The sequence below is a fragment of the Centropristis striata genome, chromosome 11 (assembly GCF_030273125.1).
Source record: "Centropristis striata isolate RG_2023a ecotype Rhode Island chromosome 11, C.striata_1.0, whole genome shotgun sequence".
NCBI lineage: Eukaryota > Metazoa > Chordata > Actinopteri > Perciformes > Serranidae > Centropristis > Centropristis striata.
The window spans coordinates 10,414,530-10,436,692 of NC_081527.1; the positions used below are offsets into that span (position 1 = coordinate 10,414,530).

Sequence of the window (22,163 nt, forward strand, 5' to 3'; positions counted from 1 at the left end):
TTTTGGCCCAACCCAACGAGAGACCACGTCTGACTATAACAAGTAATGAACCCGCCAACGCACCATTTACTTATATAATAAACATTGCTATTTCTACTCAGAATATGGTATAAAAAATCTACAGTGAAGCCTGGAAAAGTATGAAATTATGGAATGGAAAATGTGTAAGAACCCTTTAGCTCTAGATGGATATCTGATTCAGTCCACAATGACAACAATAATACATCCATAAAATGATTATTTACAGCAGCGTGATCTTGATCCTCTGTATAGTGCAATGCATCTGCAGCCTCCCACATCACACTTGTGTGAAGTTGTATAATTATACTGGAATATTGAAATTATACATGGCTCTTTTTTTCCTCTTTTCCTACTGTAGGGGGGCTCCGTAGACTCGAGTCAACTAAGAAAACTCCATTTGCTGATGAGGATAAAGTTGGAAACATTGATTATTTTGTCAGTCTACAGCTGTCTATTAAGTCAGCTTCTTTTCAAGGTTCTGCTCACAGCATTTTAGGGAAGAGAGCATATTAAAGTAATTACATTTTTTAAAAAACGAATAAAATAAGGAAATCATTCTCAGACATCTGAAACTCAGTTTTACGGAACACGTAGAGAAAACGGCCTTCTGGTGCCAGACACTGCACACACACACACACACACACATACACACACACACACACACACACACACACACACTCATTGCTTTCTGCACAGTGAAGGTCAAACATCCAGGTGATGCAGCAATAAGCATAACACACATTTTTGATCTTTACTATGACATATTTATTATACAGTTATTAATGTGTTCTCAGAACTAAGTAAACAGATCGAGGCCCTCTATTGATATCTCTAAAGACAGTCTGTCTCTCTCTAACAGAGACATCACATTTGTCTCCATCTGCCCCTGAACGCACCTATTCCCTGTTGCTTTCCACTGTGTCAGTGTGAGTTTGTCTTTCTCCATTAAGGCTCTGATGTTCTGGAAAGAGCTAAGCCCAGACTCTGCGCAGACACATTTTATTATTCATTACATTTCATTCTTTCCATCTCTGCAGAGCCTGTCCTTGCTGCTGGTGCAAGTGGAATCTCAGAATAAGCCTGAATGCTCTTTATAATGCCCAGGATCACACACTTAAAGAAGACATTTAATCAGAAGGCCCCATGTAAGTCATTAAACAGTGTCAAACACATAATCCCATCGCAGCTATGGCATCATATGAACAGAACACAAGTGGTTTTTGTAACCTAATAATTTCTTCAGTACAGAATGTTACTGTACGGATTTAAGATCTCACCTCAAGCAAAAACAAACAACTAAATACATGAATGAGCATAACCAGCTGTCTTTTCAAATTTCTAAGTAAACACTTGGCAGGATGTTGAGCCCATGGGGGGTTTCTGTATCACTGATGGAGCTGTTAGCAGTAAGTGGTTTCACCGTTACAGGAAGTAAAGCAAAAGGTATGGGAAATGAAACGCAAGCAAGGTTTATAAAAGACGAGGTGGTTCATCGTGTGATGGGTTAAAAACTTTTTTTTTTCAAAGAGCTATTTGTGGGCCTGTCGCTTTGCACAGACAGAACAGCATGGAGACACTTCTTTTTCTATTTCCTCAATTCAACTACATGGCCCCAAAGGAGGAAGCGTATTTCAAAATGCTCAGTCCAGAACACTTACAGGCACCAAAGATGAAGGACGATACTAGCAGGTTGGTGTGTGACACTTTTCATATCTTTACATTATTTAGAAATTTAACAGTATCCTTTAATAAATATTGGGGCTAATTTCAGGTTCTTTCTCTATAGAAAAGTGATGTTTTCTTAATAGTATGTATGAAAGCTGACACCGTGTATGACTTATAAAAGCTTCCTCCATGTTGGCTCTTTGCTGCCTTTTTGTTAAAACAAGCGAGACTTGTGTTGTGTAATTTATAGCATGTCTTATAAGCCACTTTAGAAATGTGTCTGTGTGGAGTAATTCTCTGATAAGTTGCTGATTTGGTGAACAGTGGCACGCGGCTGCACGTACAGACAGTTTGTGGAACTTGATGTATTTTCCTCTCTGTTGGCAGACAGAAAGACAAGGAGAGGAAGAGCCGACTAAGCCTTTTTCTCACCAAGTCAGGCTCCCATGAAAACGTCAGTCCCCATAAAAAGACAAATACGGCATCCAGCAAGTGAGGCAAAACCCATTAATTTCACATATATATACAGTGTTGTGTTTGACAAGTATTATTCATTTTTAACCTCAGTTTCCAGCACCCTCCATGACTCATTGCACACTTCTAGAAATATGGCATCTAGACATGTCACGAGAATCCAAAGCATATCTTGCTGCATCGTTAGGGAAGAGCTGACCACATCTCTGATGTTTTTTGTTGTTGTTGCAGCATCTCACCAGAGGCAGCTTTGCAATGGAGCGACTCCTTTGAAGAACTGCTGAAGCACTCAGGTCAGATTAATGCCCGAAACTTCTCAAGAACACTGAGTCGAAACGCTGTCCAAAACAGTTTCTTCTGTCAAACAATTTGCTCCATTTGCATTGTAAACTGTTTGTGCTAGAGGCCATAAATAGTTAATGGAGAGAGAGAGAGAGAGAGACAGAGAGAGAGATAGAGAGAGTTTCACTACATCTTTTAATGTTTGTTAGCAGAAAGTAATACAGAAACTGTGCAACTTCCTCATAAGCAGAGAAGTTGCACTTTAGTGCCAGATTGAAACACTGTAAACCACTGTATGTGCTCATTTGGGAAATGTTTATTTGGTCAGTGCAATAATATCAAGACAATAATACTGTTTATGCATATTTTAACTATTAAAGGTTTCTATATAATGTATTTGTCTGCATTGGTGGACTATAAGACGATTGGCCCCTGGTTGCAAACCCGGTGCAAACCTAATGCAAACATGCAAACGGTGCCATCTTACCCACAAGTGTTGCTGCTTCTTTGTTGTTGTTGCGCATCTCTCTGTGGTTTTTTAGTCACTTGGTGGTCAATTTTTGTTGAGTTGTTTTTTGTGTGTGTTCCTTTGTTAGCATTTATTTTACTGTCATGTCTCTTTGTAGTCATTTTGTGTCCCTGCCATTATTTTAGTTTCTCTTTGTAGTTGTTTTGTGTCTCTTTGTGGTTGTTTTGTGACACTTCGTAGTTGTTTTATGTCTCTTTGTACTTATTTTGTATCTCTTGTATCTCTTGTTTGTGTCTCTTAGTTGTTCTGTATGCCTTTGTTGTCATTTTGTCTCTCTGTAGTCATTTTGTGTCTTTTTATAGTTATTTTGTATCTCTTAATTGTTTTGTATGCTTTTGTTGTCATTTTGTGTCTCTTTTTGAAGTTATTATGTGTCTCTTTATAGTTATTTCGTATCTCTTTCCTTTTATGTGTCTCTTAGTTGTTTTGTGTGCCTTTGTTGTCATTTTGTGTCTCTTTTTGAAGCTATTTTATCTCTCTTAGTCGTCATTTTGTGTCTCTTTATGTTTTTTTTGTTGTCTTTTTGTTCTTTTTTTTTTATCTCTTTGTAGTTGTTTGGGTCTCCCTGTGATCTTTTTGCATCTTGTTGTTGTTGTTATTTTTGTTGATTTGTATTCATTTTGTGTCTTTGCCCCCTTTTCAGTCTCTTTGTGTATCTTTGCAGATGTCATGCTCTCTTTGTAGTTTTTTTTTTGTATCTTTGTAGTCTTTTTGTGCCTTGTTCTAGTTGTTTGATTTTTTCTTTTCTTTTTCTTCCTGGTTGGTATACTGAGTGACATTTTGTGGGTGGAGGTGAATGGGGCTGTCCAGTTGGTCTGTTAGTAATCACCCATGATTGTTTGTACAGTCGGGCCATTGTAGCAACTTGTGATGTGGAAGTTATGAAAACTTCCACATCACTTGACATCCTTTATTCTGCTTAAATTAAACAGTTCATTTACTCACCAGCGCAGAAAATGTCAATTCTGTTTTGAACAGTGTTGTGTCACTCTGGTAACAGTGTGTCTTTGCTTCTCTGTTTCTCTACACCAGATGGGGTGGAAAGCTTCTCTCAGTTCCTCAGGACAGAGTTCAGTGAGGAAAACATCGAGTTCTGGCTGGCCTGTGAAGAATACAAGACCATTGATTCAGAGACGAAGCTGCTATCCAAAGCCAAATATATTTATACGGTTTATATTGAATCGGACGCCCCTAAAGAGGTATGGCATGGCATGTTTATTCATCATAAACTACATAGATAATAGAGATGCAAAAGGCTGTAAGAACCCCTGCAGTTCAGCATTTTCTTTGGGGGTTTTTGGTCACTCACTGCCGTTGGAGGTTTTTAAATATTCATGTCATTGTGTAAAAATAACAGTGGGCGAAATCTTAAGCACTGCATAGTCATGAGCCTGTAGCAAGTTGACCTTTGTGAACAATCGTTAGGAACAGCAGCTCACTGAGGTCATGCATCTCGTGCATGCACCGCTGCAAAGCAGGTCGCGTTATTTCTGTGCGAGGCAGTCTCACATTCAAAGGTTTCCTTTCCTTTTGCAACGATGATGCGACCACCATCCGATACGCTCTCATGGCCTGCAGCAGATTTGACCGTTAAGAGTCTGGTGTCTGGTTTGAGGTTTTGACATTCCTCTGCAGAACCGAAGAGAGCATCACCCACACACTTTCAGTCTAAGTCTGTGTAAATATGGAGCATGCTGTACTCACATGAAAGCGTCTACCAGCTCGAGTGATTTGCAGAGAGATCCAAATGTAAATGAATGTAACCTTCAATATTGATGTTGAGAGTTTTGATACACATGAATATTTTGAGAACTGTGCTATTGATGATTATATTCACTGCTGTCTATGAAGCCTCACTAATGTTAGTCTTTTAAAGAAAAAGTCCTAGTTTAGGGACGATTCACAGCCAACCACTCCCATAAACACCATTGTTCTAATTCACATTTTTTAAACAAACAACTTGTTCACAAAAGCCGGCACCAGATAACTGATCCATATCTGGGATGATATCCGCAGCGCTGATGTCTGTCACTGATTGCATGTATGTAGGAGCTTTAAAGTCAAATTATCTTTAAGTCACTTGGTGCCAACAGAACAGATCAGAATCAGTCTTATCTTAGATCAAAAACATCAGGGTCATAAATAACACAGATTAGTTTTAGTTCATTTGATTCCACCTTTAGAAAAAGATCCAATCCAAGAATGTCAAGTTGATGCATGTCTCGAGAGAAACTTGACTGTCTGAAATGTATGAAATATGCAAGTGGCTCTACTTTACACTGTGTTCGCTGTGAGGCTTGGGGTTTCCCCTTTCTTCTCCTCACCATCTGATGTATTCTTAACTGATCTACAAGGCCCTGTATGCAGCCCATGTTTTGTTAATGTTTATTCAAATCCTGACAGAAAAAAATCGACACAGCAGGGTGCATCATTCCACATGGCATTCCTTTAGGATGGATTTCATGTGTGAAGTTGCAACCCAGTCACCAGAATAAATGTTGTGCTTCTCTGCAAACCACAGATACATGCAATCTTGATTGAATCAATTTCTCAAACGCTGAAATGCTGAACCAGCTGCCTACTTGTGATGCACTGGGTCGCAGTTTAAAACACATGGCTAATGTTGTGAATTCAAACAAAAACAACTTGGTTATGTTTGGGCCAGGGAATAATTAATGATGATAGATTAAAGGTCGTCAAGAATTTGGTTGATATCGTGGAATTTTTAATCAATCTGTGTCTTTTTCAATTTTAATTTTATCTCTGACTGCCTTTCAGTATCACTGAACTGAAACACGGCCGAGCGTTCAGTTCTGCGGTCCTACGTGAATAAGCCAATGAGCTGAGAATTAAGTTGGATAAAGCTACAGTTCGCAAACAAAGTTGAAACACACAGAAATATAAGAGTATTAATTTGAGCAAAACTAGCTTACTGTATCAAACTAAAACGTATTTAAACACAAAACACACTTAAATCTGAAGATTACTGTGAAAACTAACCTCATGCAAAAACATAAAACATTGAACTCCTTGACGTTATCTTTCCAGTTTAATCTCACTTGAGTTAGTTTTACAATCGACAGGAAGTCTCTTTTTGTCCTTTCAAAATAAAAGCGTTATCAAGCATTATCAAAACAGGTTTTTGCATAGTATTGTATATATATCTTTTATTTTGGCCATGTATGCATGTTTTTATGCATACTGGAGTATGTATAAAAACATATCGATTAATCGATCGGTAACGTTATAGATGCTGGAGTTGGTGCCCGTCCCTAGTTTGGGCACCAAGACTACTTAGGAATAACTTCATGGTTTAGGTTAAAAAAAAAAAAAACTACTTCCGTATGCAACTACTGGATGCAGATCCAAAGTGCACAGTGGTGGTGTAGTGCGTCATGTAGAATGTGACATATTTACATTTTGAAATTTATTTACAGGTTAGCTTGAAATAACAATACTGGCTTTTGGTTTTAGATGAGACACGAGTGGGGCATGAACCCCACCCTCCTCATCTATCCTCTGCAATTGGCCTAATAATTGCTGTGTCATTATTCTGCATGATTTTTCATCACTTCCTCATTTCCTCTCACTCAGGTCAACATCGACTACAACACCAAGATGGCCATTCAGAAGGTCATAGCACAGCCCACAAAGAGCAGTTTTGAAGCAGCCCAGATGAAAGTCTACAGCCTGATGAAAAAGGACTCCTACCCCAGGTTCCTCCACTCTGACATTTATCTGCGTCTCACCAGGAGGAAAGGCCCCGGGGCCACCATGTTTCGCAGAAGGTCACGCTCCTGTGTATTCAACGACAGGGGCGAGGCCACGACTTCACCTTCGGCCTGGTAGCGGTAGCAGCGCGGGCGTAGTAAACAGATTATTACAAAGGAGGTGATCCATGATTAGCAGCACAGTTGTTGAAATGTAATGTGTGGTGCGGAGGCTTATTATCCACAGGTTTGCTTCTACAGTGTGTTATTTTTTTATAACCACAGGCGTCACGGTGGATTATCTCACTTAGCCTACAAAGTACCACGGCAGCTTGCCAAGAGTTATCAAAATAAGTATTTAGTCGTTTTGGGAAATACGCTTATTTTCTTTCTTGCTGAGAATTAGATGAGAAGATTCATACTACTTTATACATGCTTGGTACAAGATGTACTCTAAAGATCTTTTTTATTTGCAAAAACATAAGTGGAAAGGCTTTTAGTCATTGGGGGTGATTTTTTTTCAACGTGATTATTAATATAATTTTTTAAAAATGTTTTTGTCACATGTATCTTCACATAGAACGGGAATATTACACAGTGAAAAAGCTGCATAGTTTTTCCAAAATAGAGTTTTCTAACATTTTTGAGTCATTTATTCATCACGTCTCCAGTGTGTACAGGCCTAGAAAAAAGACATGTTGCTGTGTTAGGGGGGGTTATGTGCTGGACTATTTCTTGTCCGGAAGCAGTAACTTCTGGAGTCCGTTGCCTGAAATTTTAGCTAGCTGTTTTGCCTCATTTCCAGTTTTTATGCTAAGCTAATTCTGCTGTCTCCAGCTCATACGTTTCTTCTTTTTCTTATCTCAGCCATAAAGTAAATAAGCTTTTTTCCCAAGATGTCAAACTATAAGTACTGTACTACACAGCTGAGTAAAAGCTGTCACCATTAGCCTATCAGCCATAAGAATAAGTTTAGAACTGCTGTGAGGCTACTACATCCGAACCATGTGGTTATTTGAAAATAACACCCTTTTGGCCAATCAGAGCTGAGTATTCTCTGTGGTCACGGTATCTCTGGACCTTTCACTTTGCACTTGTGAAACTTTTATTTCTCTTTCTCAGAGGCGCTGCCCTGCTTATGGATTGAATTTTATCAATGATTTTTATATATTTCCTCAAATCTAGCAAAACTTGAATAACTTGAATAACAGTTGGACGGTTGGAGACAGAAAGTGCTTCCGTGCTACAGACAGTATCAGCCCCACTGAGGTCACCTTCCCGACTTCAGACACATTACACTTCAATTGCTTTGTCTTCCAATAGCACCTTATACCACCTTAATATATCTGATATGGCATACAAGCTAATTTGACCATATCTCATTAAAATGGATTCAAGATTTTATCCGTCGCACCGTCCAACCCCCTCCAGACTAACTTGCAGTGAAAGCCTGCAGCCATGGTGACCGCAAAGCACTGAAACTTTTTTAATGAGGGATATATATATATATATATATATTTCTTATTTCTATTATCAACTCCAATGTATCCCCATTTTCGTACACATAAAATGCATATATCTCCGTTGAATACTAATATGACATATTCATTATGATTGCTGTTTTTCAGTTTGCTATCATCTACTGTAATTTATGTTTTATGATGCTCATATGTGTAGCCTTGCTGCTGTAAAATGTACATACAATAATATGTGGAGTTATTCAAATAAACACTTTCCTCATAGAGATTTTAATGAGGCCTTAATTGGTTTGAATGATCACATCTGAATGTGACAAATGGAGACATAATGTGTGCATATTACACGAGCGGGAAAATTGTGATCATGTGGAGCTCCCTATTCCAAATCGTTGAAAAATTAATAGACCTTATCAACTCCCACCACTCTAGCACAAAATTATTCATATTACTGTATATGTATGCACAAGCTATACCTCTCGCAAAGACAAATACATATTAATTGGAAACTGCCAGTGATCACCCCCAAAGTATGTATGCAGTAAAAATATACAGTAATTACATGTTCACCACATAAAGCTGCACTCACACACATACACAGAGCCGGTTTATCTCATTAACACAGATGTCAGGGTTTCCAGTAGACTTCAGAGGGATAAAGACCATCTCAGCCCAAATTACGAGCATTTTACAAAAAAGCTGCGTTGAATACCTCACAGTTCACATTAATTATGCATCTGTGTAGACAGCAGCAGCGTGCGCACGCTGCAGCTCCTGCTGTCCTCTCACACAAGTATTCAGAGAAGAGAGAGAAGACGTAATGATGTGTTAACAAAGGTAGGAGCTCAGCTGGCCTGCCAAATTCATCACAGCTTTAAGATTAGTTGCCCGCTAAGAACTCCGCTGGCACATTTCTTGTTTCTTTCCCATTGGTATTTAAATTTGTGACTCAGTGTGCGCTAAAAGCCTCTGAAATCATCCACAAGTTAAAGATGTATTGTAGAGCCGCTGAAGGGAAACAAAGGAGTAAGAAAGCAGTTTGCCTGCAGATATGAGGCTTGTAACACAAGATGAATACCGGTCTAAGAGGAGTTTGAAACAAAAAGCTTTATTGTAAGTTGTCTAATTGTGGGGTTTTACATAGATTTTCTCGAACAAATTCCTTTTAACTATTTCGACTCAACCTTTCCCTACCGTAGATTCAGTTTTGTCTTTTTTAGAGGGGGAACAGGGGGTCTTAAACATAAAACATAAAACATAAAACAAACATAACAAACATAAAACATTAATTTGAGATGAACCTCAGAACTGTGTCTCAATTGTTCTAGTCATGAATCTGTTATAATCAAATAAACATAATTTGAAAGTTTAACCCTTAAAAGGGCACTCAGAGGGGGGTAATATTTTGAGAAAAGAGTTTACCAGATTAAAGTGGCAAATCTACAAGAAAAAATGCGCAGATTTATGAGATTTAAAGTGGTGAATCTACGCAAAAAAAGTAGTTTTTTTGCGCAGATTTGCTACTTTAAATCTCTTAAATCTGCGACTTTTTTCTTGTAGATTTGCCACTTTAATCTAGTAAATTTGCGACACACGCGCGCACACACACACACACACACACACACACACACCCCATATTTTTATTCATACTTGGCCCTAATATGCCGTCATAGTAAAGTTCTCCTGGTACAAGTCACTGAAGAATAACTCTGTTTGTAAAACAGTTTCTTGCAGATTTTTTTTCTAAATTTTTCATTTTTACATTTGAGTTCAAGGTCAATAAAGTTAATATTATTATATTATTATCATACTAATTGGTCAGATGTCATGGTGTCACCGTCTGTGACGTAGCCTGATCTTTGCTGATTAGATGAAAGAAATCCATGTGGTTCTACGACCAAACAGAGAGACATGGGGACCCCATTTTGATATCCACTGAAGTTACCAAATATAGTTCTTTGCCCAATAAAGAGTTAAAGTGTATAAGGGTTTAGAACATCATGAAGAAATATATAATGGCCAACCCAATGCTCTATTATGTCTCAAAGGTTCAGTTGACACCGTTTGTAACACCATTTTTGACCACTTGAGAATGAAGACAATTGATGAAAAACCCTCTAAATGACCACATTAAGATACCAAGATCTTTATAGAACAACTATAGAAAAATACATGCTGTTATTTTGTATCAAAAAACGATAAGAAAAGCATTTTTCAGCAATTACTTCTGTTCTGGAAGCTGCTTCAAAACCCCTTTATTGTCAATATACCTTGGAAAGCTGCATATCATCTAAAGGCTCCAGGCCTTTAGTTTGTGGTTGTAAAGTTTCATGAGGCTGTGATTATTCTAGAGGTCACAGCAGCTCATTTTATACAGTGATGTCAAGTTCAAAGAACGATCTCAGGGATGGGGACGAACATCATCATACATGAATACAATTGAGCTCAATAAATCCACGAGAGTCTCAGCTCTCCAGTCATACCCAATATATGCCTTTCCAAGACCAGTATGTAGAAATACAGTAGCTGAAAATAAAAGTGGTGGAAAAAGTATTCAGGTCTGTCAAAATAGAAGTATTCAAGTACAAATGTATCAGCATCAAAATGTACTTAAAGTATCAAAAGTAAAAGTACTCATTATGCAGAATGAGCCCATTCAGATGTTACATTCCAAGTATATTAACGGATTATTATTTTTATTGATGCATTCATGTAAGCAGTGTTTTAATTTTCTCAAGATAGAAAAGTATCAGCATCAAAATCTACTTAAAGTATCAAAAGTAAAAGTACTCGTTATGCAGAATGGACCCACTCAGATTGTTTTATATATTTTAAATATATTATTTGATTATTTGTATTGATGCATTTATGTAAGCAGCGTTTTAATTTTCTCAAGATAGGGCTCATATTAACTACTTAATATATTGCTATAAAGTTTAATTAAAAAGAATGTCACTTATATTGATCATGTTTTTATGATAAATCTTGATGTGAAAAGTCACTTAAGCTTTCAGCTAAGTGTAGTGGAGGAAATCTTATAATATTTGTCTCAAAATGTAGTGGAGTAGAAGTATACAGTTACATAAAATGGAAATACTCAAGTAAAGTACAAGTGCCTCAAAATTGTACTTAAGTACAGTACTTGAGTAAATGTACTTAGTTACATTCCACCACTGGAAAATAACACATGCACTTTATGAAAAAAATGGTTTGGTTTTAGCCCCAAAACTGCATGACATCAGCATATGTAGAGGGGAGACTTTGGGTACCCATAGAGCCTGTTACCAATGGCTTCCTTAGCTCCTTATACACTGTAAAAAAAAAAAGATAAACAATAGCTACTCAATAAAATTAAGGCAACAGATTGCACGCAATTTTATTTATTAAATTTAACTACGTTACAACTTGAGTTAATAACAACTTAACAGGAAGTGCCTGTTAATTAAAACGGACTAATTCTATTGTGTTGGATTCATTCAAAATTCTCTTGATTTAGAATTACATACACATAAAGATTATATTTAATGTGGTCAAAATAAGTAGATTCTATCTCAAACATTTTTATATTAAAGTTACTTAAACAACTGCCTCAAAATCAAGAACGCATTTATATTTAATACATTTTATCAAATATATTAAGTAAAATGAAATGACTACAGAATAATTTATTTCAGTGTAGCGCTTTCTATGATACCAGTATCTTGATTGTCCTGGTACATCCCCTGAAAGTTGGTCGAAGACGCCAGTGTCCAGGCAGAGATGAAGACTTATTAAGATGCCTCAGTCTAAACCAAAGTTCATCAGTAGTATTGGTATCCAAACTTTCCGCCACTGGTTCCCATTTCAAGTACCAGTTCATCTCCTCTCAGAAGCTTTTATATAACTCTACGTGAGCCAAATTTAGGAAGACCTTTGCTGACTCCCAGGATCAGATATTGAGCTCTGAATTCTCCCACCCCTTACAAATCCATTTGGGCTTGATGTTTTTGGCCTGTAACTATATTGACAGACCTGAATAAAATTTCAGTGCAACTGCAAACAGAAGGCCGAGTTCAGTTCATGGAAGTCTCAAGGTGAGACTTTGTACCTTCCCTTCTAAACACTTCACCTGAAGTGCCGGGACCGTATTTAGAGGCATGTGGAGGAAAACAAGATACAGTTGAGTGCCTGACAGAAAACTTTCCTCCATTATAAAAGTGGCCATGTTTGTCAGTGAATAGAATCTGTTCAGGCTGAAGGCTAAATATCATTCAAACCATTTCTGTGAAGAAGACCCGATTGTCTGTCAGCTGCATTGGACTGATAGAGACATTCAGAAAACATCATTATTAACTATTTTCCTCATGGTGCTTTCCACTGAGGTTGAGCAGATGCTTGACCCAGAGTTTTTCTGTTGTTTATTTGGCCTGATATATAATTTATGGGCCATCAGATATTGGACAGAATTTACTGCTGAAAGGGTGAAAAGCAATAAAAGAAAAAGGGAGGTCACTCAAGGATTCCTGCTGCTCAGTGTTTTTACGGTACAAGTTGAGAGAAAGAGATGAGATACTCTAATTAAAGCGAAGGCACGTTTACTGATTTACTTTCAGGGTTCCCAAATCTAATTTAAATAGTTTTTTTCAGTTACATCTGCACCCTACACCAACCCACACCCTGCAGGAGAAGGGTCAAAACACTGTTCCTGATCCGATGAATAAAACAAGCAGGACCAACAGCGAGGAGAAACACACAAATTCAATGCTGTCAATTATAGAGAAAAGTGTACACATGATGCAATTGTAAAATAGATAAAGGGGGTCTGGAGAGGACTAGAGTGCCACCCTGTGTAAGGTGGTAAAAATTGCAACTGCTATGAAATCCATTGCTGTATCACTGGTAAGACTCAGCATATTTCATTGTGAGTGTGAAAACAAAGCAATGCTCTTTTAAAATGAGCCTTTTTATCCTTGGATGGTGACACTGACTGCTCAGAATTACTTTCAACTCAACAAGAATATGAAAGGTTAAATCAAAGCAGGATAAAATATCTTGGATTCTCTGCTGTGAGAACATAAAGACAACACTCCCCGGCACCGTCCTTAGAAATCTTTCCTGGCGGTGCCTTTTTTGAAAAACAAATTCCTCGACCCGATCCGTCTACACACATGCAAATAAGGGCAGCCTGGGTGTTTTCCATCACCTGTTGTGATTTACATTCTTGGTTTGTTTGGGCGCATCACATCTCCACCAGTGGTCAGGAAGGTCAGGGCAGGTTGAAATAAATTGAGTATGCTTATGATGATATATGTATCACAATTCACTGTCCCTGTTGAACCCAACAGACCCAAGTGGGATTGGAGGACGTTCCTCCCCATAGAGCTCATGATCACATGACTCACTAATGATATTCTCTGCTGCTGCAGTGCCGAGTCAGTAATAGACTCTTAATGTTGATCTAGTTCGAATCTATATTAAAAAGTAAAGTCGGCTAGACTTTCTACTTTATGTTAGTAATGTGTTTTAATAAAGACAAAATCATCTAAATCAAACATCTATTAATGGAAGTTGGAAAGCAGACAATAGAAAATCTGTGAACATTGATGCTGACTCTAGAAAAACCACGCCAGAGGTTGTTTGTACAAGCACCTTATTACGATCATAATGAGGTAGTCGAAGGGAGCAAAAAGGAAGTCGGGTGACGTACGATAAAGAACGACAAAGTCCGTGTAGAAAGAAGTTTGGGCAGGGGGAAAGTTGTGCAGGGCTGCCCATGTGGGGAAAAGGGGGAAAGTTTTGTGGGGCACAGCAACCATGGAAGCCAACAACCAAAATAAACACTGAATTAATTGCTGCTTTGGTAAAATGTAGCCTCTTTCATGATAAAAAAAAAAAAAAAAACCTCCTGAAAATGGTATTAGTTACTGTTTTTTGCAGATGGATGAATGCATGACCTGAGAAATTTACTGATCTGAATGAACTATTATCTAATGTTGGAGTGAATTTCCTTGCTATGACAGGTGTTACGTGGGAGAGAGATAATGTGATATTGTGCTAATGCGGTGATATGAGTAAGCAGATTTTGATGGGTCTCTTCACTGAACCTTTTCTGTGGGCGAGTCTGCCGACGGGTTAAACAAGCACAGCACTTTAACCCAGAAGACAACTGTTTGTTTTCTGTGTGAAACAAACACAAAGCTGATTTATTTTATTTTACCTAAGTTAACTTGTTCCTAACTGACAAAAAGTAAAGCAGTGTAAAGTAACCTAATGTTAATGTAACGTCTGGTAGCATAATGTAATGAAATGTATGTTTACTTACGTACGTAACTATATGTAATGATCATACTTATTTAAACCATGATTTTTTACCTAAACCTAACAGAGTAGTTTTGACTGCACCTGTTTCATGTCCAGACTGAAATATCCCAACAACAACTGTATCAATTACCATGAAAGTTTTTACAGGTATTCATGAGCCCCAGAGGACGGACCCCAATGCATATGGCTATCCTCTGACTTTTCCTGTTGTACCACCAGCCGGTTGACATTTTAGTTTTTTTGTGACGTCTTGACCACCATAGAATGGATAGGCATACAATTATGTACAGATATTCATGAGCCTCAGAGAATGAACCCCAACAAATGTTGTGATCCTCTGACTTTTCCTGTAGTACCACCAGTCAGTTGACATTTTAGTATTTTTGTAATGTTTTGACCACCATTGAATGGATAGGCATACAATTATGTACAGGTATTCGTGTTCCCCAGAGGATGAACCCCAACGACTATCGTGATCCTCTGACTTTTCCTGTAGTACCACCAGCTAGTTGACATTTTAGTATTTTTTTTATGTTTTGACCGCCATTGAATGGATAGGCATACAATTAGGTACATGCATTAATGTTCCCCAGAGGATGAAACTCAACAAATATGGCGATCCTCTGACTTTTCCTGTAGTACCACCAGCTAGTTGACATTTTAATATTTTTGTAACGTCTTGACCACCATTGAATGGATAGGCATACAATTATGTACAGGTATTCATGAGCCCAAGAGGATGAACCCCAACAAATTATGTGATCCTCTGACTTTTCCTGTTGCACTGACAACAAGTCAGAGTTTCATGCAACTTCAGAAGTATCTGAATATCAGCTAGATAGTAGATTGGTACTACATTTTACATGACTTTGGTGATCCCCTGACTTTTCCTCAGGCACCTCACATTTATGATTTTCAGTGAAACATCTTGACAACTACTGGATGGCTTGTTAAAAAAGAACACACACTCCTGTTCCCCTCAGGATGAAATATAATAACCTTGGTGATCCCTTAACATTTCATCTATCACCTCAGGACTTTTTGTTTCTGTATTCTAAAACCAGTGCAGATTTGCAGCTGAGATTGACTAATCTATGAACACGCAAAAATCAGACCTTTCTGTTTCATGGGTCAGTGATCACCTGCAAAAACTGAAGTACAAGACACATTTATAAACTGGTGCTTGTTTATGCTTTTGTCACTTTGATGAATAAGGAGCACTGCAGATATGCAAATGGCAGGATGACAGGGAGTTTTCCTGAATAGTGAATTTGTTTATGCCTATTTGTTTATGGTTAGGATCTTTCCCCAGAACTTCCTAACAAGTGTGTTTTGCTTTAAGCAACTCTTATTCTGAATTTGGCATGAAGTACTCCACCACAGCAGCCATAATGTTACCACATTCCTGATTATATGCATAAATATATAGAGATGACCAAAACATTACTTTTTATAATCTAAAATATAAGTGTTAAAATAATCCTAAAAACAGCTCATTTATGTAGAGATAAAAACTGTCACTCATATTGTGACATCCACATTTAAGGGATAGTTCAATTTTTTTTTAAGCGGCATTGTATTACTGACATAAAAGCCAAGCAATGTACTGCTACGGATGGAAGCAACAGCTAAATGTATTTTAGGCGTCTAAAGAGTGACACACCAATAAAACAAGTCAGTATTAGTTTAAGCGTATGCTGTATTAACACCTTTTTACTGCTTCACCAAACAGCTAAAAGTTATATCCATATATGCTCTCTTCAAAGCCACCACAAAACACAAAAACAGTAATTTTACCCTGCTTTTCTACGCAAGATGCTCGTCTACCACTGCCTTGATCGGTTAGTTTGTTTATGTTATTGTTCGACTTTGGTATTTTAAAGGGTTAGTTCTTATTCACCGAAGCCACTCAGTAACACAAACTTATTAGCAGATTGAGGCAGCCATTGAACAGCAACTAACATGCTCTGCTAGGTAAAATCACTGTTTTTGTCAAAGGAGTCTGGTGGCCCCCCCACGATAGAGAACGACAAAGTCCGTGGAGAAAGAAGTTTGGGGAGGGGGGTAGATGGGCAGGGCTGCTCATGTGGGGAATAGGGGGAATGTAACCATGGAAACCCACAACCAAAATAAACACTGAATTATTTGTTGCTTTGGTAAAATGTAGCCTGTTTCATAATTTAAAAAAAAAATGGTATTAGTTAATGTTTTTTGCAGATGGCTGAATGCATGACCTGAGAAATGTACTGATAATAAAACTGATTATAATAGTAAAACTAAACAGGGATGTCTGACGGCAAGGTAAAGTGGTGAAAATATTCGGTAAGGCTTTATAATAAGGTCCTTAATAACCATTAATTAACAAGTAATAAGGCATTGTTCTCGCTTTAGATCCGGTAGTTGCAAAAAGCATAGTTAACTTAAAGTTAACTTATAATAGATGAGCAATAAAGTATATTTTAATATCAATAAGCAAACAAAATAAGATTAATAAAGGCATGGCAAAGACATAATAGGTGGGTCATGGGTGTTTGTAATGCCATTATTAACACTTAAATAAGCTTATAAACACACAATAATGTTAATAAGCATCTTGTAAGGACTTACAAGGGCCTTATTACTTGTTAATTAATGGTTATTACAAGGACCTTAATATAAAGCGTTACCAAACATTCTAAAGATACAATACATTTAAACTGATAATCAGTTTTGTCCCGTTATGTACGTTATACACTGACTATGGATAAGTTCCCCAAACAACACAAAACTATCCCTGAAGTGGTGACCACTGTTTTTGGACAACAGGTGCGGTCAGGTTAAATCACAGCCTCCTCTCTCCTCCTGGATGTGCCGCAGACATGGAAGGATGCCCTGTCTCTCCCAACAACAACACTTTGCATACAGATTTCCATATATTCCATTCGTGTTGGGTGGGGGTCATTTAGATTTCTTCAGTCACTTGACTCCCTCGTTTCCAATCCCAACCCCATCTTCAGTCTGGCAGGATCTTATCTCTGTCTCCCTTTGTAGAGGACGAGGAGATGGCTATAAAGTGAGTTACTGCATATTTGATTATTGGGCCTTTACCATTTTAAGCAGGCAACAGATTACAGCAGCCATGTGGAAAATACCAAGGAACTTTTCATTCACTGTAAGTGTCACTTTGCATTGTGCCTTTATTTTTGAAGAGGCTGGTAGTGATGTGAAGTTGCTGTTAGTTGTTCAATGCGTTAAAGTTCATCTTAAACATGTTGGAAATGGTTAATATCTTGTCCTGGCAGTGTGGTTTTCAGGTTGTATGTGCTGTGGCGTTTACAGATAACTGGGCTAGTGATAGATCTTGATGCTCTTTTCAAGGGTAGATTGTGTTGCTTCCCCAAGGACCCACTGGAGGATGTTGAAACTTGGGGTGAATCTGTGGACAAAGTCCTCAGTTGTAAAGGTGAGGCTTCAATTTCTGCTCGTATATTTGATCCGATGTGACGCAACGTGCTTACCCTGGTTTGTGATTTTTACAGCCGGGCAGATAGCGTTCCGGGAGTTTCTGAAGTCCGAGTACAGCGAGGAGAACATACTGTTTTGGCTCGCCTGTGAGGAGTATAAAAAAATCAAGACGACGCCAGAGATGATCTCCTCTGCCAACCGGATCTACTCAGAGTTTGTCCATTCAGAAGCGCCCAGACAGGTGAACAACAAACAAAATTTGAAAAATTATTTATTTGTAATCTCGTACAAAGAATTTGAAAAATATTAGAATTTAGAATATGCTCCTTGAAAAATGCTTGATTTTTTTTTAACATTTTCTGCTGTTTTTTGCTACGCAATCAGTCATGTAAAGTCCTAATTTCTTTAAATATTTGAAGTAAAACAATCACATCCTGTCATATTTGTTTGTTGGCTTGCATACCTGACATGGAGCAGCCCCGGAGCTAGATTGACTGGGGGCATTTTTCCATTTTCCACTCTGTGCCTTTAAGAGGGCTCTTTTATTCCCCCGTAATTTTTCATAATTGCTTTTTAATAGTAACAATATACAGTCATGGAAAAAAATTATTAGACCATTGTTTTCTTCAATTTCTTGTTCATTTTTTCAACAAAAGGTACATTTGTTTGGACAAATATAATGGTAACAACAAAAATAGCTCATAAGAGTTAAATTTTTGGTTTTCTTGATAATGATTTTGGTTATTATCAAGAAAACCATGGAAAATGTCTAGATATCAGCTCTTAAATTAAACTCTCATGAGCTATTTTTGTTGTTATCATTATATTTGTCCAAACAAATGTACCTTTAGTTATAGCTGGCATTAAAATGAACAAGAAACTGAATAAAACAAGGGTGATCTAATCATTTTTTCCATGACTGTAGATGTGATTTTTTTTTTTTAAAGCCTTTGACAGTGTGGACATTTTTGCTTTAGGTACCTGAAAACTGCTTGAAAAGTGCTCGAATTCTACTCTTAAAAAGCCTTCAAGTGTGTTTGTTATGTGAATTTGGCCTATGGTGCTATAGTGACTGATATAAAGGTGTGTCTTTGTGTGTTTTTACTGTGGGAGCACTACAAAAATGTACTCTTACCCCTGTGAATGATGTGGGAAACAGTCGCTATAAGAAGCCCCTGGGCAATCTTGTTTGATTCCAGATCAACATAGATTGCAGTACCAGAGAAAACATAACAAAGAACATCTCCCAGCCCTCCCTGACTTCGTTTGATACGGCACAGAAGCTCATCTACAGTCTCATGGCCAGGGATTGCTACCCGCGCTTCCTAAAGTCTGACATCTATCAGGGACTCCTGAGGAGAACCGATTCAAGGTGACTGTTTTAAAAATGAAAGCCTCTCAGACGGAGGCTCGAGAAATCTTCTCTCTCTCAACTCTGATCTGCTGTAGCACTCTTTGATTTCAGTGTGGATAACAGGTTTACGCCATACAATCCAGATCCCAAGTGTAGCAGGAATAGCTTTTCTCGACCTGTGTGATTCAGTAGACAGTTCCAGCTCAAGAGAATTTGTGGCTTGTATTATACTTTATCTCTTTAATTATGTTACGGTAAAAAAAAATAATAATAAAAAAAAATCTTTAAAGAGATTAAGCACATTCTTTTGTTATCTATTTTCTCTCCTCCGCCCTATGAAATTAATTATAAAAAAAAGACTTTCTTAATTGTAAAGTATTATCAACACTTCATCTAATTGATTATGCAAATATAAATCATAATATGCTTTGAGAAATTCAACTTTCACATGCAAATAAATATGTGAGTGTATTGTTAAACATCTGTCTTGGTCTTGGTGTTTTCTTGTCCTGGTTTTTGATATATTTCTGAAACGAAAGAAAAAATATTAAAGATGTAGATTTTTTTTAAGTAAATGGCATGTATGAAAAAGATAAACAATAGCTACTCAATAAAATTGAGGCAACAGATTGCACGCAATATTATTAATTAAATCTAACTACGTTACAAGTTGAGTTAATAACAACTTAACAGGAAGTGCCTGTCAATTAAAAACTGACTAATTCTATTGTGTTGGATTTATTCAAAATTCTCTTGATTTAGAATTACATACACATAAAGATTATATTTAATGTGATCAAAATAAGTAGATTCTATCTCAAACATTTTTATATTAAAGTTACTTAAACAACTGCCTCAAAATCAAGGACGCATTTGTATTTAATATATTTTATCAAATATATTAAGTAAAATTCAATTACTACAGAATCTTGATCTTGGAAAAAAATGTTTTCAACCAACATGTCCCTTGTTGTGGACATCAGGCCAGTCTTCTCTACAAAAAGAACGTCACAGTGCTTACATTAACATTATATAACTCAATTCCCTATTAAAAATGTAATATTAGAGTTATTTTGCATGCTTCTAACTGGTGATACATAGTGTGTGCACATGCATGCGTGTGTCATTTTCAACATTTTATGCTGCCGGTGCTCAGTGCTGTTTACTGAAGTATGGAAAAAGTTTAATAATGAGAAGTGCCACAGTCTCCCTATGGGTTAAAACATGTATTTCAAAAGGCTTGAAATTAACACACACTTGATTTAACACAGTTAAAACACTCATAAATATACAACACCATGCTTAAGAAAAAGAAATGTGTTAATTTGCTCCCCTACTGTCATAAAAAACTTTTTTTAACTGCATTTCCCAAAACATGTTGTCTTGGTCACAGTCCCATGTGTGTTACATCACTACAAAGCCCAGCATGAGCTCTACACCGTGCATCACCACTCAAATAGACTGCATGTATTGTGTTTACAATAAAAGCCTCGGTGGCATGTCCCCCCACAGAGGACTAATACGAATTGAGGAGGTTAAAGACTAAATATTTTCAGCTGAATGACATTCGGGTGCGGCCCTTTTGAATGGGATGCAAATCGGCACTGCTGTTGTCACAGAAGACTCGTGGGCTTATTTTAATATGGTGAAAAAATACACCAGATGGCAACAGAGTCCTTCAAGCTGCAGCATCGTTCAGTAAACAAGATGACACAACTACAAAAGAAAGAAGAAAACGCTTCACACTTCCTGTCTCTGTGTGGCGCGTTTGTGCAACAACTCAGCTGCAGATCGGAGGAGATTGTGAAGAGGAAGTGCATGAATCAACCACATCTCAAGTTAAATTTGACAGACAGACGTGGGCGGGGGTGCACTTTCGGTGACTATTCAGTTGGAGTTCATTCATCGTTAAAAATACGTATATCTGAGAGGATTCAAATCACAACTTTAAATCAGATGTGATGGGAAAATCCTCTCTAACTAAGCTCATAAATCTCCCTTCAAAGGCAGATTAGTGTAGGTTGTGCCATGCAGAGTTTTAGACAGTATTAGACTGTATTTTATCAGGTCGGTTTTGCTTTGTCATGACGAGCTAGGACATGGAGGATTTAACAAGCTTATGCAATTGTCTATGTAAAAAGCATGCAAATACAAAAGCGCGCAATAAAGCAGTGTTCCGACATTAAGACATGATGTGCAGAGAGTAAACTACGCACATAGGAGTTGGATCAAAAGTTCATGAGGCCTGAAATGCTCTTTTGCTCCCATTTGCATGCACGGCCTGGACGTGTTGTTTTTTTTTTGGTATATGGAAAGTGGAAGTAGGCACAGCGAGGTTTCTCCATGTGACTGCAGGATGTTACACAAACATTTTGTTCTCTTTGTGTTGGTACCATTGAATGTAGGGAGGGATTTATTTTAAGACGTGTTGTACGATACACAGTGTTGTGCAGACAGCTCACCGCAACTTCCTCCAGTTTAGACAAGTCTGGTTGCACTCACCTCTCTGTGGGAGAAGGTTGAGTTTGGTGGGCAAAAGGACTGCTTGTGATAAACCACATGTGTTATCTGCACCGAGGTTGTAGTAGAGTTTTAATTTTCATTAAGGTTTTTTTTAAGTTTAGTTTCTGTTTGATTTGAGTTTTAGTAGTTTTATTTTACAGTAATTTGTTTTTGTTTTTGCCTCCGAAATGTGGAGCTATATTTGCAAAAAAAAAAAAAAAAAAGTTGGAGAACTTTTTAATCTTTTGATTTGGGATTCAACTTGAGTATTATTCAACTTTTACTAGCACATTCACATGAAAGTTTTTGCCTGAAATTCCAACCTGACCCCAACATTAGTCCTGAGCTGAATAACTTGGTTAAATCAGCATTTCAACTACTGCAGAATTTAAATCATGTTTTTGTTT

At 37.5% G+C, this 22,163-nt stretch overlaps 2 protein-coding genes across 2 annotated transcripts; both read left to right on the top strand.

Annotated features, from left to right (window-relative positions):
- The first annotated feature begins 1,588 nt into the window (after positions 1-1,588).
- Positions 1,589-7,815, top strand: rgs18 (regulator of G protein signaling 18). Its single transcript, XM_059344407.1, has 5 exons — positions 1,589-1,710; positions 2,074-2,178; positions 2,392-2,453; positions 4,004-4,170; positions 6,566-7,815. Exons 1-5 carry the CDS (start codon positions 1,589-1,591, stop codon positions 6,818-6,820), a joined length of 711 nt encoding a protein of 236 aa, XP_059200390.1. The 3' UTR covers positions 6,821-7,815.
- Positions 7,816-17,497: 9,682 nt separating this feature from the next.
- Positions 17,498-19,681, top strand: rgs1 (regulator of G protein signaling 1). Its single transcript, XM_059344416.1, has 4 exons — positions 17,498-17,508; positions 17,819-17,898; positions 17,975-18,141; positions 19,100-19,681. Exons 1-4 carry the CDS (start codon positions 17,498-17,500, stop codon positions 19,274-19,276), a joined length of 435 nt encoding a protein of 144 aa, XP_059200399.1. The 3' UTR covers positions 19,277-19,681.
- The last annotated feature ends 2,482 nt before the right edge of the window (positions 19,682-22,163 follow it).